The sequence below is a fragment of the Lethenteron reissneri genome, chromosome 7 (assembly GCF_015708825.2).
Source record: "Lethenteron reissneri isolate LAM-NWPU_2019-01 chromosome 7, ASM1570882v1, whole genome shotgun sequence".
NCBI classification, from domain to species: Eukaryota; Metazoa; Chordata; class Hyperoartia; order Petromyzontiformes; family Petromyzontidae; genus Lethenteron; species Lethenteron reissneri.
Genome location: NC_083785.1, coordinates 13,298,731 through 13,318,278, shown reverse-complemented (window position 1 = coordinate 13,318,278; position 19,548 = coordinate 13,298,731). Strand labels below are relative to the sequence as shown.

Below are 19,548 nucleotides of genomic sequence, written 5' to 3'. Positions count from 1 at the left end.
AATGTCATGTCACAATTTGTGCGTTGGCCTTAAAAAGTGACCTTTTTAACTGTTCATTGTTGAACAATGAGATGTCATTAACTATTTGTATTTTTAAATGCTTTGGAAATGCTACTTAACATCAATATTATTGAATGCACTTATTTTGCTGGGCACCAAGATGTTAGAAATTTCAGGGTGCTATAAAAGAGATAAAACCAATCAAGTATGTCCATTTCAGAAAATGCATGTACTTAAGAAAATATCTCTACTCGGACTGAAATTTCCGAAGCATATATTTGAAAAAAATAAACTTTTTTTTGTAAACCATAACCTCTTTAAGAAAGTATCTGCAGTATCAACTGCTTGAAGAATACAAATCAAATGTCTACAAAGTATTGCCATTAAAGTTGAAGGTATTGCTGCCACATAACTAGCCAAATACGAAAATGGCATCAGGTAAGTGGGGCTTAACACGACCTTGGAAACACATTTCATCAATGACTCGTCTCAAACCGACCAACCTGCAGAAGCTCATAGCTGACGGGTGGGCTTTTGTCTGACAGAAGCTGCTTCAGAGCTTCCGCCTCCTCGTGCAACACCTCCGCCAACTGGGAACTGGGCATCACTGGTGGCAGCAGCAGCCCCTTCCAGCAGCCGAGTACCTGCTCCTCCAGTGCCGTCAACAGCCGCTGTGCGCGCGCACACACACACCGCAATCCTCACTCATGGTGTCTACCAGATTTATTTTAAAGTTAAATTGTAAGATCTTAGGGTACCAACCCTGTTCGCATACTCTTCTGCTTCTAGACACACCTTGTTTGCCCTTTTTAACCTTGTTTTATAACTCGGGTCAGTTTGTTGTACTCAACCCGTACATTTTGTTTTCCTTTTATATCCAACTAGTTCATGAAGCCTGTCTTCGTCAGGCAAAAGTTTTCAATAAATATAATTAACCTGATATGATTTTTTTTTATCGACGATTAGACACTAACTACTACAAAAAAAAATTCCGCGAAAAAACACAAATAGTTGACGACTTGATTCAACTTATATTTCAAGAGGTACCCATCGGAAACCGCTCACTGTAAATATTCCGTTCTTTATTATTAGAAAGAACAATAATGAATGAACGTGTCGTGAGTTCAACTGAGTCGCAGACGCACTTCTTGGAGGCAACACATTTATTAAACCAACACACGGGGCACTACCCCTTAACACATTAAAAACCTATGGTGCTGGACCACCAGGCTATCTACACTAATTACACGGGAATTAGCTACGACGGACCGGACCCTGGCCTGGGTCCGGGTCCACGTGTTTTTATCCTGTGCCGCGGCTGGCTCCGCCTTCTGGAATCCTCTAGCAGGTTCCCGGCCCTGACACGTGACCACCCCGAGCCCCCACATGGGGGCCTTGTGTCGACTTTACCGGTCACGTGTCCTTCGGGGTCAACCAGTGCCATGGCCCTGAGTAACCCTATTCCCATGGCCAGCACTCTCACACCCTATCCTGTAGGGGCCGGCACTGCACGCAGAGCGTGGTGCCATCCAGCACTGCCAGTCAGCGCTCACAGAGCCCCTCTGGGGCCGGTACTGCACCCACATATACGTGGTGCCCGCGATGTCAATACATCACACGCCGTGCCTCTCTCGGGCCGGCATTACACAGTGACATCCGCGATGTCACTACAAACGTAATACTCTGAGGGGAAACGCCTTTCTTTTACCATTTTCGAATGATTAAGATTTAAACATCATAAAATTCGTAATTTTTTCACTCATAACCGCTTTAATCCAAAATATCTCAAAACAATAAAATATTGAATGGTTCTCGCTTGAATTTTATTTGCTGTTTAACGCTCTATCAAACTATACAAAATGGCAATCTTATATTTTGAACGGTTTCTGAATGACACAAACATGTTCATGTGGCACTTAAAATCGAGATTTGGGGGTCTTAAAATGAAAAAAACCCCTCAGATTTTCAGATTTATCCTGTTGTTTATGTCCTAAAAGCTACTTATGGACAAAATTTCAGCTTTCTACCTTGTTGGGAAGTACCCTAGAGGTTTTTGAGACAGATTAAGGTCTATATATAAATTATTCTTCAGCTGCTCCTGTAATACCAATTTTTAGACGGTTCCATGTCTTTTTGAAGAATCGTTTTCACAATCTCTCCTATTTCATCTACCCATTGCTCAACCCCAAGAAGTCCAATACGATCTTACTTTCGCTTTGAAATCTCCCATCACTAACAAAAGGTATTGTCTTGAGACTTTGTGTAAATGCTCGCTGCATAGCACTGCAAAACTTCTATCTATTCATTGGAAGTTGCTGCCGATGGTACTATCGTAATATCGTTTTTGCACCATATTTGCTCCTGATCCTTGTCTTCAGCATACAAGATTTTTGGTTAAAGGCTACGAAGGCCTGACTTGCTTTGGGCTGCAACACTAATGCGACTATCTCGGTGCCTATATTCTTGGGTCTTTCAGTAAAATCACGTAGATAGGATCGAAACGTCGTAGTTTTTTGTTACTTTTTGTTATTTTATTTGAACATATATACGTGACTTTACCGAAAGACCCAAGAATATGAATTCCTGCAGTCACAAAAGCTTTAAGTCAAGATTTATCTCGGTGCGTACCAACTTCTCTGCCTGAGGCTAGTACCTGATGATCATCATAAAAAACTACCTTGCCTTCCCATCTAGTTTCACAGAAACCAATAATTTCCAAAATTATATCTTTTCAAGTACGTGCATCATTCCATGTTTCTAATGCTATCTTATCCTTCGAACTGGCTAGATATCCTTCATTTTTTCTGTTTTCCAATAGCACATTGCCTGTTTCAGTCTCGGTTCTCAGTCAAAGAACGGTCCTGTTTGACCGGGCGACGACCGAGCCAGCATGGTTTTATTCGCGGTTTAATTTTCTCATTTGGTTTTACTAGTCTTTTTTTATCCTTCAACACAATCCCCTATACATGCGATTGAATTTTAGCAGCAGGTAAGTACCACTTCATTGCCCCCATTTCCCTCTGTAGGACCAACCTGCATGCGTTCATCCAGCTCATTGCGGTGCTGCCACCACAGCCTTTTCTCCGTCATGTTGCTCACCACTGCCTGCTGCTTCAGAATCGAGTCAAACTCTGCCAGCACCCAGTCCAGCCCTACCTGAAAAGGAGACAGATTGAAGCACCGTAGCAGAAGTATGCCAAGTATGGGAGGGTGATGTATTGAGGGAAACGTTGTGATGTGAACACCAACATTAAAATCAACCAAAAAATAATTAGGCTTACTGAAGCACCACGAGTGTTGTTAAACGAAGGATTAGGGCCAATGAGGGAGCAAGAACGAGCAACTGATTGACTAGTAGGTTAGGGTTAATGTGGAGGTGGTTCATGTGCCACGACCACAAACTGCTCTCCATATCAACATTAGCACTTTTAAGCTTCTTTCGTCAATTTTCATTTCAGGGACAAGATTCCCATCTTGATAAAATGGCCAAACAAAATACCAATAATTTGCCTCAATATTGGTAATGAAGACAGACATTGGCACATTTCCAATGTGATCTCTGATTAAAGTGAGCCTTTATGAGGATGATTAATATGAACTCTCTCCTATTTACAGAACCACTCCACCCCTTACTTGGTCTTTTCCAGGGTGCAAGCGCACGGTGATGGGTCTGGCCCCACGCTCCAGCCGAGTGAGCAGCACCAACTCCCCAACATCACGAATCTTGCGCAGGTCCCAGGGGAAAAGGTTGACGATTGAAAGCGTGCAGACTGCCACTCCTGCACAGAACGAGCATCCATAGTGAGAATTAAGTAGGGCAGACCAGAGCCTACTCGGTATTCAATACAGGAAATATCAATGGAGGGTGCTACGCTGTCCAGCTGCCTGTCTGTGCTGGTTGTCGACCAGATACAGTTAGTCAGCACTGGCACTTGTAAGATATTTTCAATGTTCGCCCTCTAATGCTGTATGAGATGCATATTTCATGAGCTAGGCAGTGATGTAAGTTAATGTCAAAATAAAAAAAATCCTACTTATAATGAAATCTTTAAAATGTATTACTTGAATATTAGATTTCAGAAGCTTTTAAGAGCCATTACGCCTAATAAGCGAAATGCTCCCGAGTCAAAATAAAGTAATCCCAGACTCAATACGCATTGTGTCGATGTACTTTGAAGTATCTACATTTTGTAATTACTCAGATTTTTTTTATATATATTGAATTATAAATCATGGCAGCAAAACAAACACTTGTGTAAACTATGCGCATGTGAGTGGGACATTAAACAATGTTTACTGCCCACGGAACCATATATCAACAATTACTACACCTCAGTCTGCTTATTTTTATTCTATTGAAGTAGAAATTTAGACGATCAATAACGTTGGCATAAAGTTGGTATTTTAGGCACTTTATGTGCAATTAACAGCACAAGTATTTCGATTTTTTTGCTGGGAGACAATGGCGGAGCCAGGATTTCCAGGCAGGGGGGGCAACCCCTCCAGCAATTAAAAATGATAGTTGTTAGTAAGTCAGGACTTGTCCCCTTGCTTTTTATTCGACGCGTGTGCGGTGATGGCGCAGCCATCGATTGAGGGTCGCATTTGAACCGTGTGTGATCGGCATCGCGCTCGCTGAAGGTGAATGCCTTCAGGGAAGTCGTGTACTGTATACGCAACTGCGCACAATTCTGTGAGTCACTTATAACGGCTTTGCCGTTACTTATTGCCAATTATGGACTCAGACTATTGTCCTATCACCTCAGAGTCCCTGGCACGTAATAATATGCTACACAGTGGCAGTGGGGGTCGCAAAATGCCAATTTATTACGAACTAGCGGGAAGTACCCGGCATTGCCTGGGAGAAAAATATATTTAAAAACTGCTCAAAACTTAAAAACATAACATATACAAATGAAAATAAAACTTTGATCATTACCTCATTAATTAAAATAAAACCCAACGCGCGGTGGAAAAAAAACTTAAGCTCGCGCGCCAAGATTCGATTCTTTAAATCGCGCAAAGTAATCGAAGGTTGTAGATTTCTTTAGAATCGGCCTATTCCCGTTTAATCGATACCACAAACGCTCATCTAAAAATATCGATTCTCGCCAGTCCTGTATGCGGGTGGACGCCACACACTTCATGGTCATTCACCCCCCCCCAAAATACAAAAGTCTCTTTTTATACGTTTAACATTGTGTACAGTATGGGAGCTAGCCACATGGCAAATTAAAAGTTTGTAACCTATTTCCCCCCCCCCCAGCCGCGCATTTGTGCGGGATACACGGACTACGCGGAGGGCTGGGGGGGGGATGTGTGACGTCAGCAGGCATACTGCGTAACGCTGCCGCATGCGGGTGACATGACATGTGACGTCACCGCTCACTTACCGTGCAAAATATATGCATTATTGCGCCCCCCCCCCCGCCCTCCACAAAAAAATTACAAAAGTACATTTTTTTTATCATTTTTGCAGTGTACAGTCTGGAAACTACCCACATGGCAAATTTAAAGTTTGTTGCATGTCGGGAAGTATGCTAAACATTTTGAACAGACACATTCACAAATTTCCCTTTTATATATATATAGACTAGCCTTACTACCCGGCTTCGCCATGCCCGGATGCGATGTTGACACACCACACCAGTTACTCGTTTGAGGCTGAGTTGACCTAGGGGAGGCCCAGGACCGGTCCAAATAATCGTCACCGGTGGTGGCCGTGAGCGGGATTCGAACTCAGGTCGGCGGGTTCGTAGCGCAGCGCGCTAACCACTACACTGCGTTACGCTTCCACATGTGCGGGTCACATGACAGATATGACGTCACAGCTCACTTGCCGTGCAAAAAATATATGCAATATTGAAAAAGTGTATTTTTATAATTTTTGCATGGTAGACAGGCTGGAAAGTACCCACATGGAAAATGTCAAGTTTGTTGCATGTCGGGAAGTATGCTAAACATTTTGAACGCACACATAATCACAACTTTGCCTTTTACATACACAGTAAAACCTTGGATTGCGAGTAACTTGGTCTGCGAGTGTTTTGCAAGACGAGCAAAAATTTTAAATAAATATGAATTTGATAAACGAGCGAGGTCTTGCAATATGAGTAGTACGTGTATACGCTTTGTCTGCCGAGCGTCACGTGATCACAACTGATATACGAGTGCTGTGATATACGAGTGCTTTGGATTACAAACACGTTTCCGGAACAAATTATGTTCGCAATCCAAGGTTTTTACTGTATATGCAGATAAACCCCAATGATCCGATCGAAATTAGGGATTTCAATCGGATCATTGGGGGGGGGGGGCACGTGCCACCCCACCCTCCCCACTGGCTCCGTGCCAGTGGGAATAGACAGTTTTACTTGATAGCGCAGGCACTTTCAATGGCTAAAAAATATATAATTTCAGTTAAATGTAACTAGTGAATGGGCACATTCCTGTGCTTGAGCAGTACAGAACTGCATCTCTAGCATGGACAGATGCATCGTTACCATCAGGAATAAGGTCAAACGCTTCTGCAAACTCCTGCGCCCGCTGGTGCATCCCTGCCGCAAACTGCGGCTGGAAGTTGAAGAGGGGCAAGATGTGCTGCAGGTGGCCATCCCTGGAGCCCGGGGTGCACTGCACTGCCTCTCCTTCACCCTTTCTGCAGTCAAATCACACACACACCACCAGTTAATTCAGAGCAAGCTGGACTTTTCGATTTAAAGCTTTCGTGACTGCAGGGATTCATCTTCTTGGTTCTTTCGGTAAAGTCACGTAGAAGGGAAATAATTAACTAATAAAACATAATAAAATAATTCTCACGACGTTTCGGCCACAACGCAAGCAGCCGTCCTCAGGTGAAGAACAGGTCTGTTCTTCACCTGAGGACGTCGTGAGAATTATTTTATTATGTTTTATTTTTTATTATTTGTTGTTCTTTCCTTTGCAGTGTGGCATGGGTCAATACACAAGCAATGGAGTCTGTAATCAAAGCCACGAGGCAGTGAGGGAGGTAATGCAATGTGCGACTGGTATAGTCACAACCTGGTATACAACAGGAGCGGAGGGAATATTTTCTTGGTATGACCGAGTAGCTATTTATTGTGTTTCTATCAAGTGTTGCAGATTATTTAAATCAAAATTGCTCTATATCTATACAAAACATGTTAACTTTATATAAAAAAATTGAATTGTTTCTACTTAACCCAATGGTTACAATGTACTGTCATTTATGCATTATTTTTACAAGAATTTCGTATTAGAGCAATGGATAGAATTATTACAAGCGTATTTTTTCATTCTCGGTGTCCAAAATGCTTTTATTAAAAATAAGGGAAAGCATTTTTACCCTATTTTGGAACTTCTTTTGCACCATACATAACCAACCATGCTAATCTGAGGTGCTCTTAAAGAAAGTTATTTAAAAACGCAGCATGTGCATGGACAAAATATTTAATTGGCCATAATCTGCTATGAAGTGTAATATTATTAGAAGGTAAGGCAGAATCGTATGTAGAACAGATATTATAAATGTCCTAATTATATGAATGTTTGTGCATAATTGGAAGATTGCACATTCAAATAAAAGACTGGTGTCAGCTGCAGACATTAACAGTGGGCCTCGATACTTTAAATTTACAATTGGTCTCTCGGGCCTTTAGGAGTGCACAGTATGTTATTAGTTACCTGTTGAATAGTGTGCCAATAATATTACTAAATCAAGCAAAAAAAATAATTTCATTTAGGCATATTTACCATGTGCCAATTGGCAAATTATGTCCCTTTGTCAAATGAGACAGAATATAAAGTTGACGGAACCTATTTATTCTTATACATCATTACTATTTCAAGAGTTTTGTTGATGCCATGTCAATAAATAACACTAATGTACGTGACATGTTAACTGTTCAACTACGTTATATTTGATCCAATCGTATCATTAAACGATATGACTGTATTATTAGTTATTTTTAAATAAATACAATTCATGATGGTCATGAAGCTAATAATAATAATAGGGTTATTTCCCCTTTTTTCTGGTGACAAAACTGAAACCTTTTGCAAGGAATCATGTTAACATTAACCACAATACTTGCAGTCAGAATGCAAACAAAAAAATACTCTGATAATTTATGCATTGTGCTTGAAACTGATTGAAATTATCAGTGTTAATTTTTGTTTGCATTCTGACTGCAAGTAGTGGTTAATGTAAACATGATTCCTTGAATAAGGTTTCAGTTTTGTCACCAGAAAAAAAGGGGAAAAACCCTATTATTATATTTTGGTACTGGCAAAGGAGGCCTCATGATGGTGATGAAGCTTTATTACATTTCAATTCGAATCAATTGTGGTTAAGGAAGCTGAAGCACATGCCAGACATGAGCCAGCTACCTGATCTTGCGAGTGACATTGGCGATCATTTGGTGGCGCAGGGTGACAGAAAGGCCCTCATTGTGCAGCCACGCAGTATCGAGGCCAGCGCCCTTCTCGCTGTGCCCGTCTCCCAGCCGGAGGCCATCGCCGGCGTGGAGAGCCAGTAGCTGGGCGAGCACGCGGTAGGATGCGCCCGACGGGTTGTGTGATATGCACTCGAGCGCGGCCAGCAGCACGTCCCGTGCCGCCTCCAGGGACAGGCTGCCATCTGCATGTGCCCATCACACACACACGTGCCCGTCAGATACACACACGCGCCCGTCACACACGTGCCGAGCAGCGTGACATGCAGCGGAGGTGAGGGTCAGGGGAGGAAGGTCAGGGGAAAATGCATCCAAGGTATTCGGAAATTTTACTTTCATTCAATTGCGTACTAGACACGCTTTTAAGAAACTGTAGTCACAGAAACAGTAAAATGTGATAAATGTAATAAACATTTAACGTGTATACTATTGCCGAGAATTTGGCAAAAGGTTGCTTAACAATGTTGTCTCATACCGGCAGCAAAGGAAATAGGCGAATTTGGAAATTTATCCACTGCTGATCAGTCACCAAGTTTTAGGCTTGCAACAATTAAAGTGTCATAATTCAGGGTCATGGTTTTATAAAAACAAAGTATTTAGCTATTGTGGTGAATATGAAGTCCATAATGGCAACAGTGTCTCCATGAACCTTCAATGTTTCCATTATCTAATCGTTTACAAAATATTAATAAGAAATAGTAAATTACATTCCTGCTTTGATGGATGTATCACAAGAGTAAGAATGCTTCTTGATCAATGAATCGCAACATGCTAACGGCACACTGATATGTGACTGGACATCACATGTTTATTTTCAGGATTCTGCTTCGCACATTTGGCCAAGTCCTCATCAAGTCGGAGGACACAAACGTTCCAATAGAAAACTCAAACATATGAAAGAAATAACAATAAAATAAGCACAGGGAGGTTAAACATCTGCATTATATTCTGATTTAATTAGGAACCTCATGGATGTCTCATGCACATATTTATTCTCACCCCAACCTATTCAACCAACATTTTCTCCAAGCCTCAAACAAATGCATGCATCGCTGGCGCACTCTGTTACTCGGGTTCGGAGACTCACCGTTGGTGTTCAGCCTCGTGACATGCAGTGGGGCCGGCGCTTGCACCAACCGCTCTGGGGCGGTGTATTCGTCTGGCTCGGTGGGGATCTGTCGCCGCACCACCTCCATCTCTCTGTCCTGTGTCTTCCGTGCTCTGGAAACCTTTGCCACCTTACATTCTGCGACTGGAAATCATCGTAAATTTGTAAGCGAGGTAGTCGCCTGAATAGCGATCTAAAAATTCAACAGAAAAAAATTAATTGTTCTTCCTTGTGGATATGTACTTTGGATTATGTAAGATTTTCCAATGTGCTTTTGTAAATATTTAATTATATCAGTATGGAACTCTCCAGGTTATTTCCATAGCAATATATATCTATTAGCATATTTCAGATGGATAACTGTCAGAAGAATGATGGTTAGCTGCCAAAGCAAAATTAGATTAGCATATTTACAAATATTGTTTTTGCTTTTGCTTGTCACTCCAAGTTTTGGGCAATCCATTGATTAATTTGAATAGAACTTACATAACTACAAGAGATAGTTTTGTATTTTTCATTGCATATTCCCTTTATAATTTCCCCTGAATTCGACGACTACTGTAATACTGGACCAGTTTCATATGACCGTTTGATCAATGACTTGCCTTGGTCTAATTTCACACTGCTTAGATGTGATAAGAATGTGCATTGATAAATTAATTAATTTCATCGTAGTTTTGTTCCGATACTTACTTTTAGATTTGACCTTGCGCATAACTCTTTTGTCATCAAGTGGTGAATCCTCATCCAGTGCCCTAATGACTTCTATGCTTTGATCCAGGTCCAACCAAACATCGTCCGTGTCCCCTTGGCGCAATTCTTCCCGCTCTACATCGTGGCCCCTTCCGATGGTGACCCTGCCTGCCTGCTTGGTCTTGCGGAGCACCTTCCTTTCAGCGTCATCCATAGGCTTATCTTGTTGGACAGCCGATGCCATCCGCCCTGAGCCTTTTGCCTTTGCCGTTGTCTCCACAGATTTCAGCTGTTTTTTGGGCTGGCTCTGTGTCGTCTGTCCTCTTCCCACCTTTTCCAGCTTCACCAACGTTGCACTGCCGCCATGCGCAGAAGAGGCTGCTTTTGTAGGTTGGGCTCTCGCTGTTGGTTTTTCATCCTTTGCTGGTTTGACTTTGCATGGTGGGACTTTAGTTGGAACTTTGGGCTTTGGCACAATCATGCTGAAAGGCTCCTTCACTTTAGCACTGCTGCTTCCTCTATCAGATGCAGCCACCTGCTGGTGTCTGGGCAGCTCAGAGTCTTCGTCACTGTCGCTAAACGTCACAATCCTCAAACGTGTCTGTACCTTCTTTTGAGCCTTAATGCAGGGGAGAACAGGAGAATTGGACGAATTCGAATCCTCTAATATAAAGAAGCTCTGGCTGGGTTTTATTGCCGATCTGGATGCTGTGCTACGTGCCGGAGTCTTGAAGCCAAAATTAGGCGTCTGAGGAAACTCCCGTTTCTTTTTCTGCGCTGATGGGGGTGGCTTCACAATGCCAGTGGAAGCCACGGTAGTAGAGGTGGAAGTTTCCGTGTTACTGACCGATGGTAAATCGGGTTCCTCTTCACAGGGTGTGATCATGGTGTTCAGAGCCCAAGAGCTTTGAAAGAGCTCTGCCACACTACAGTCCTGCTTGAGGGAGAGCTGCAACAGCATCATAATGGCCTTGACAATCATCAAGTTGGCCTTGATGTCGTGGGCATCCGCCAGCCCCAGGTCAGTTGACTGAAACACCTGCAGGCCCTTCTGCACGTTATCGGCCACACCGACAAACGAGCCGACCTTCAGAGCCCTCAACGCCAATTCCAGTCGCGCCGTTGCTTCCACGGCGTGTGTCATCTGGAAAGCAGCGTTTTTCAGTAGCAGTGGCCAACCACCTGGTCTCCTCGCAAGGATCTCGTGCAGCATGGCAGCACCGCGCTGCTTGAGGGCAGCTACCTGCTGGAGTGAGGCGAGCAGGAAGCGCCGGCTCACGGTGTCGTTCTGAAGTGCATCCTCCATGCGGCTCTGTGTCAGGAACCACTCGGCAGTGATGAGCGACAGCACCACGTCACGGCAGTTGGTGCAGGCGCACTGAGCCTTGTGGACCTGTGGCAGCCGGCTCTTCTGCTTGGCCAGCCCGGGAGAGCTGCTTATCCCATCTGCCCCGGTGATGCTTTGCTCACGCCCATGCACCAGCGACAGAGGAATAGACTTGAGAAAACTTTGGTTTTCAGACTCCTTCTCCTGTTCTTCCTCTGCGACTGGGCTGCGTTTGCTTGCAGACTTGGCTGTGCCACGGAGCTTCTTCAACTTGAAATCAGCACCTGCTTTCTTGGTAGCCTCAAACTCTAAAGAGCAGAAAAACAGACATGCTGTATTGTAATCTTTAAATACATCTGGGAAAAAAATCACACCATAATCCATTGTCACCATAATCACACATTATGGAATATTGTTACAATTTGTCTGTTTTTAAAGATTGCATTTTTCATCTACAGCCAGTTTCACTGAACATTCATTGGTTTACACCCTGTGGAACCATTTTAAGTTCCTGCTTATAAGGCATATGATTGATCTTGTAATATGTAAGAGTTTTAGGAGTGCTCCGTTTTAAAAAGTTACATTATCATGCTGTCCGGGTTCTCCACTCTGGTTTAATAAAGTATCATTCTAGATTTGAAGTTTTCGTGACTGCAAAGATCCATATTATTTGGTTATTTTGAAAGAAAGAACCAAAGAATATTAATAAAGTATATCTGAAACTCAAGGTTTGCTTCAAGAAAAATACTACATCTCTACTGTAGTATTTGCATTCGTAAATGAGCTCTTGGTTAGAGAAAAAACCTAAAAACATGAGAACGAGCAATGGAAGGAATATTGGTTGATAAACAGATTATACCTTACTGTAAAACTGTGTATCCTACAGTGTTTGCATTATTTGTAACATTGTGCAATTGCTTATCTTTAGTGGTCTTATTTTTCTTAGTAAAGGAGTAAGTGTGGCTCACCTTGGGAGGATTCAAGCAGAAAAGACAGCTGCTTCAATTCATGTTTGCTCTCCTCCAGTTCACCCCTCTGCACTTCCAGGCTCGCCTTTACAATCAGCAGCTCCGCACACCTGCAATTCGCACAAAGACAATGATCCACCTCATAGCCGACGCAGGCGGCTGGGGCAAGTGCTGCTAGCGAGCACAGTGCGAGGGGCTCATGTGGACAGCAATCAGCCGCTGCTGACGTTAACACACGATAACAGATACAGTACTCGTTTAAGTCACCCTCGGAAAGATCCAGGAACGGTTCAGATATCACTCGACGCTGATTTCAGCTAGGGAATTGAACCCAAGTGTCAGGTATGTAGCAGAATGTAATAAGCACAATATCACCGCTCCACGCACATGCTCACGCAACCACCCACCCACCGTCAATAAAAATAAAACGAGGTCCCCTTTACAACCTTGTTGGATCCAATAGTTGTTAGGTGTGGTCAACACCATTCACATAGTGAGGTTTTCCTCCGCATTGCACGTGTTGGCACCAGAGCAGTTTTACTTTCAGCAACGTAAACGTGCAAGAGCTCAATACAGGTACTCTTAGGTTTTTTCGGTAAAGTCACGTAGGTAAAAAATACAATTAATAAAAATAATGACAATAGAAATAAAATAATAAAAAATCACGACGTTTAGGAGGCAACACAAGTCATCAGGTGGGACCGTCAAAGCTAGATTTGCTGTATCAATTGAGGCAGAGATTCCGAGATACAAGTTCTTAAATACAAGTTAAGGGGGAGGAGGGGGGGGGGAGCTGATCAGAATGTGGTAGCCAATGAATGGAACGTATTGGGAGGGGGGGGCAGGGCTAAAAGAGAACAAGAGGTGTACGTGTTTGTGCACAAGCACCTGTTTGGTGCACATGATAACGTATTGGGAGGGGGGGGCGGGGCTAAAAGAGAACAAGAGGTGTACGTGGACCTATTTGTGCACAAGCACCTGTTGGTGCACATGATAGAAGAGAATGAAAATGCTCAATACAGGTGTGTCCTATTTCACAGGTATCCCCTTACAGCTTTAGCTCACCTGTGGAACAGAGGATAGTGCCCCCTGCTGAACATCTTTGCTACTTTGCAGCAACAACCAGATGTTCTCTGGGTCACGTTTTTTTTTTATACCACATTTGCATTGGTGCATAAGCAAAAATAACAAAAACTCGACACATTCATGCATAACGCTGCCCTAAAAGGGAAAATAATTATATTCATGGGCGCCATTGAGAAACGGAATTTTTTCATAGGATGTAAAAAAAGAAGGGTCATTGCCTGCTCTATATATGTTTCTTTTTCCTTGGTCAATATACAATTGGCAGTCAGTGGGACCAGTTGTGGCCTACGATGGCTCTTAGCATGGACTGATGAGCTATGGCCCGAGAATTTACGATACATAAGGGATAGAGATGCAGTGGGATGAGAAGTTAGATGCAGAGAAGAAATAGAGATATGAGAAGAGAAAAGAAAGATAGAGATGTATGGTGAATATGCATGTATTTAGACGACACGTGAGTTGACAGGAATGGATATGGGGGCATAGATAAGAGAAACATTTATAACAGATAGGCACGAGGTCCCTTGACAAGACAGCATAGAGGAGATGCATTAATAATCTAAGAGATTAAGGAGAGATGTATTCCAATAAAAATATACATCGGACAGTTCAGAGAGAGGAGATGTAAACATAAACCCATAGGCTGTACTGCCAGGAAACTGCAAAATAGGAATTAGCCATCCCAGCCAGATAGGGAGTCTCACAACTTATGATTTATCAACCCATGCCTTCAGAGTACTAGATTATAGGTATGCACCAGCATGACCAGCTAATCTATAATAAAGATTTGACCAGCTGTGTGATTGTGGCCTTGCACAGAGGCTGTCACCTGGTCACCAATGTCCCATGTGGCATCAGACACACAAAACAACAGCGCACACAACCTGCGTGTGAGCTGTAGCTTGGTGGTCAGCTTGAGCGCTTCAATGCAGAAGCTCTTGGCTTCCAGCACAATACCGCGTTTGGCCTGCAGTGACACTAGATGACGCGACACGTCCAGTAGCTCCGTGAGCACCGTCCACTTGAGTAGCACGTTATCCCCTGGTGAGAGACCGTGGAACGTGCACGCACAGGGGAAATCTTTGAGTGACCACGATTCAAAAGAACGACTTCATTCACCAACTGAATTTCTCTAAAACCAGGTTAGGGCCCAATGAGACAATAAGGTATGAGAATTGGGCTAAGGAAACTAAGTAACAAGCAATGGCTCTCCCCATTAATAGGTAGGCATGTGGCAATTCACCCTCCCACTCACATGCAATTCAATGAATTGTCATTATCCAGGGTTCCAAAAACAATATTGTTTAATGCCTAATTTGCAGCATTCCTTGTAAATTATGCCTATTGTTGTATTGCTTATTCCTAAATATAACAACAGCACGTAACTTGCATATTTGCAAGGTTTGTAAACTAAAGACTACTATTACAGCCTGGTTGAAAGCATGTATCATGATTATAACAAACAATTTAAATGAAGGAAGCAATTAATCATTATGTGCCTCATAATAAGACCCTTGAATCATACTATGTTACATGGGAAAGAAACAGCTAGGAATAGATTTCGATTTAAAGCTTTCGTGACTGCAGGAATTCATCTTCTTGGTTCTTTCGGTAAAGTCACATAGAAGAGAAATAATAAAATACTAAAAATACAACATAGTAAAATAATTATGTTTAATTTATTTTATTTTATTATTTCTCAGCTAGTAATAGCCTTTTTTCCCAGTGGTCATATTTCAACCATTGTAATTTGTATCAAAATAGTGCATCAATCAAATGGGGTAGGGCAGTTAATTATGTGAGGAAGGTGCAAAAGTGTCACGGTGTTCCATAAAGGTGCCACACAATTGGCACACCACTGCTATCGACCACTCACCCTGGTCGATGAAGATGCTGGTGGTAGCAGTGCCACTGGGCTTGTCGGAGCCCTGGGTATTGTTGAAGGAGGGCCCCAGAATGGCTTGCATGAGGCCAGTGAGCAAACGGTGGGCAACGCTCACTGCTACCAGTGGGCTCCTTAGATCTGCAATGTCCAAGACACATTCCCAAGTCACATTAATGTGCATTTCTCAGAAGCAGCTACCTGCCCAACAATGCCATGTTGCGCAGAATTGTATACATGATAGTGCAGCTGATATTGCCGATCCAGACAGATAAAAGGATCACCATCAAAGAAAACACAACACTTGTATAAAGACTGAACCTGGCTGGACTTTTGTCCAAAAGACGCAGAAGAGTTGACATGTTAAAATTAATTGATTATAATGTATTCTTACACACTTGATACGCATATCAAATCATGCATGTAACATTATTATTTGGTTCTTTCGGTTAAGTTATTTCGGTTAAGTTCTAAAATTAAGAATGCATGTAACATGTTTTTTATTAAATCGCTGACATTGAAAATGACAAGCTGCAAGTAAAAATCAACACTATTGTATGTATGATAGTTAAGAGGTAGGATTTATTCACCTTTGAAACTAAAGTTACCTTTAGGTTAATTAAACATATTAATATTTAGATTGAATTGAGACCCAAAATGTATATAATTAATTTATTCAAAGGGGGAATGTGGAATCGTTATGTGAATGACAAATAATTGTGTCATTGGTTATCTGCTTTGTTCACACAAGTACGATGCATCTCTGCTCACTTTCGCTAAATAGAAATGTGTCCCTTTGCAAAATCAAACACGAACAAATAAGAGAGCACGACACTATGATTTCTAGAGCTGATATAGGGAAATTTGTTCAGCAGAGGGATGCAATCCTAGTTATGACTATCATCCATGACTTCTAGGAATAGCATGATGCAATTCATATCATGTTATGATGCAATACCAGGTTCAGATTGCATCATTCATTGTTTTGCTCAAAAAGCAAGTACTGTCCAAACCCAGTCATAGATTTATTTATAGTCACTTATATGGAGTCACTATGGTGTTTAGCGCCAGCCACTGTGACAAAAGAGTGGAAATGTACATCTTGAGTCTCTCTCTGGCACCAAAGTGGATATGGCATGGAAGCAGGCCTGAGGGGGCATAGCTCTGGTGAGGGTCAGAGAGAGAGCAAGTGAGGATGTGATACTCTGTGTGAACCCAAGAGGGCGCGTGGCCGGGGCAGGGTAGCAAGGGGGACCAAAAGGGGGCTCGAGGGACACGTGATATGGGCCAGAGCCTTCTAGTAGGATCTAGAAGGGGGCGTGGCCGAGGGGGGAGGCAGGCCACGCTCAGGAGCATAAAGGGGCAGTCTCAAGAGGGTTCTGAGCTCTGTTGGAATGGAACCCATCGGTGCTACATCACTTCGATCCTCGGTTCTCGGTCTTCGATGTTACACTCGGCATCGTGGGTCGGGCAGTGTGTTACTGACTGACCCGGTTATGTAGTTACCCCGTTGTGGTCTAGTTAACGGTGTAGTTATCACCTAGATGTAGAACCAGTGTACGTTAATGTAGTTAAATAAACGTATTGCTTCCAACTCCAGTGTGTGCCTCCGTATATAATACACTACATATTCATAGATCCAGTCAAAGATGTATTTTCGTCATTTCTGGATTAAATTGAGATCCCTTCCCTTTATAACTCACTTATCCTCCACCATTCCCAAGTCAAGGGTCGTACATACTGACCCAGTAGCATATCTTTAAAACTGGAGCCAATCAACAATTTTAAGCATCATTTTCATTCTCAGTGACCCAGAATTAGTAGTTGGACTACATTTATTTCAGAAGCATTTTGGCTGTAGACCAGTGAAATCAACCATCGATCAAATGTTGAGAGCCAGTTGTTGTGTAACTTAACTACAGCAAGACCAGACTTCACGCGGTGTCAGGGGGTTAAGTATTTACCAAGCTGTGGCAGACGCTCCCTCTCAGATTGAGCAAGCTGGTTGCCAGGAAGGTTTGTGTAGAGGGAGGCCAGGGTATAGGTTCGTGATCTCAGAAGGTACCAGGTACGAGATGGTCTCCATATGTTAGGATCCTCCAGGATCTCCAACAGCAGCAAGAATCCCATCTCTACCTGCACATTGACACACATAGGTATATACTGTTCAGCCTTGCAGTCTGCTGGGGAAGTGTTTTTGGAGAGACACTATTATAGACAGCAAGGTTAGTCTCACACCCAACCATCGAATTTTATAGCTCCCAAGTGCTGTGTAAATGTAATACTCCAGATATTAATTTTAGGCCAAGTCAATCTATGGCCAGTGAAAGCCAGATCCAGTTACAAATTGCCACTGGTATGCATGGACACGCATTTTACCTGCGTTGCAAATATTTACGTGCAGTGAGCTCGCGTCATCCATATCAATCCACAAAATGCACGCAAGGTAAAAACGCATGCAAGCAGGCACACTAATAAGTATACTTGTACGCATTAATGCAATAGAAGATATGCACTATTAGTGGATTTGCAATTTACTCAAAGTATTGAATATATTTTAGCAAGATATTTCCTTGGAGCTTTGTATCTCATTCACGAGAACCCCAATGGAAGGCTCAATTATAATGTGGTTTATTTTTTGGCACCAACAAATACGATAATCAAGTCAAGACATGCTCCTCTTGAACACTACTTGCAAAGTCTACGCATTCTCTGCTGGCTAGCCTGATCATATGCACCAAGGCTTCATGTGAGATATATTTCGTGTTAATCTCAGGAAGAACTCATGAACCTCACCAGTGAGGGAATTTTTATTTATTGAAAACATGTTTAAACGATGCATCATCATCATCAGCCACGATCAATCCCCCAAGCTACTGCCGTCTCAAATGTTTCTGAAATGTTAAAATCCATCTAGCACTTACAAATAAACGTATTTAATTGCTCCACCTCGAAGATGTGATGTCATATTGGGTGTATTTCATCCTTTGGCTGCCACTCCATTACTATTTAAAGCTTTCGTGACTGCAGGGATTCATCTTCTTGGTTCTTTCGGTAAAGTCACGTAGAAGGGAAGTAATAAAGTAATAAAAATAAAACATAACAAAATAATTCTGCCTTCGACAGACCTGTTCTCCACCTGAAGACGGCTGCTTGCGTTGTGGCCGAAACGTCGTGATAATTATTTTGTTATGTTTTATTTTTATTACTTTATTACTTCCCTTCTACGTGACTTTACCGAAAGAACCAAGAAGATGGACTCCATTACTAGTCGAGTATAGCCATCATCCCATCTAGCGGCACACCCTGCCCATGTCCACTTACTTTTTTAAGTCATGGCTCTAATTTCGATAGATTTCCTCGTGCACGTTTTCTCCCTATCTCACAATGCAAGTCCAAGCATGCATCTCTCTTTGCAGTTTGTTCAGTTTTCTTTCTCAATATCTATGTTTCTGATCATGTGTCATAGCTGGTAATATGCACCAATTGAAAACGTTCTTCCTTAGGTGCATTCGTATGTTGTTTTCATTATTAAACTCAACTTTTCTAAAAATTTCCAACCCACTTTCATCCACCTCGAATTTATATTAATTTTGGTCTGACTTCATTAACGGTCCTACGTATGGATAATCTATTGTTATAGTTGTCGCTCTCTAGACTTTTCTGACTGTTTAGCTAAATTATTGTATAGGACTCATTTGTATAATTTATCTTGAGCCCAACTTTGCAGACCTCTTAATTGAGTAACAACTAAAATAATTTCAATCACAATGGTATAATATAAACATCAAATCCCGTTGTGTTTAGCCTCTTCAAAAACATGAAATGGCATTACTCAGCTGAAATTAATCAACTTTGTTTATTGCCAAATATCAATCATTAACAGCATCCAATGACATATTACGTCATAAGAAATGTGGAAGTTATTTGCCTATGCAAATTTCCATTCAATTAACCCTATTCATTTGCATGTACGTCTGTATCCAGTGCTATAAATACAAAAATTAAGTTCCAATAGAATGGTCTCTTAG

General features: G+C 42.2%; 1 protein-coding gene across 1 annotated transcript in view; it reads right to left on the bottom strand.

Moving 5' to 3' along the window:
- The window catches only part of ESPL1 (extra spindle pole bodies like 1, separase), a 40,023-nt gene that overhangs the window by 5,332 nt on the left and 15,143 nt on the right, over positions 1-19,548 (bottom strand). Inside the window, exons 13-23 of the mRNA XM_061576608.1 lie at positions 17,482-17,653; positions 15,512-15,658; positions 14,520-14,676; positions 12,550-12,659; positions 10,255-11,889; positions 9,541-9,705; positions 8,389-8,638; positions 6,504-6,658; positions 3,634-3,779; positions 3,034-3,156; positions 504-671 (exon numbers count right to left, since the gene is read on the bottom strand). Of these exons, the coding sequence (XP_061432592.1) occupies positions 504-671; positions 3,034-3,156; positions 3,634-3,779; positions 6,504-6,658; positions 8,389-8,638; positions 9,541-9,705; positions 10,255-11,889; positions 12,550-12,659; positions 14,520-14,676; positions 15,512-15,658; positions 17,482-17,653 (3,228 nt within the window). The remainder of the gene's footprint in view (positions 1-503; positions 672-3,033; positions 3,157-3,633; positions 3,780-6,503; positions 6,659-8,388; positions 8,639-9,540; positions 9,706-10,254; positions 11,890-12,549; positions 12,660-14,519; positions 14,677-15,511; positions 15,659-17,481; positions 17,654-19,548) is intronic.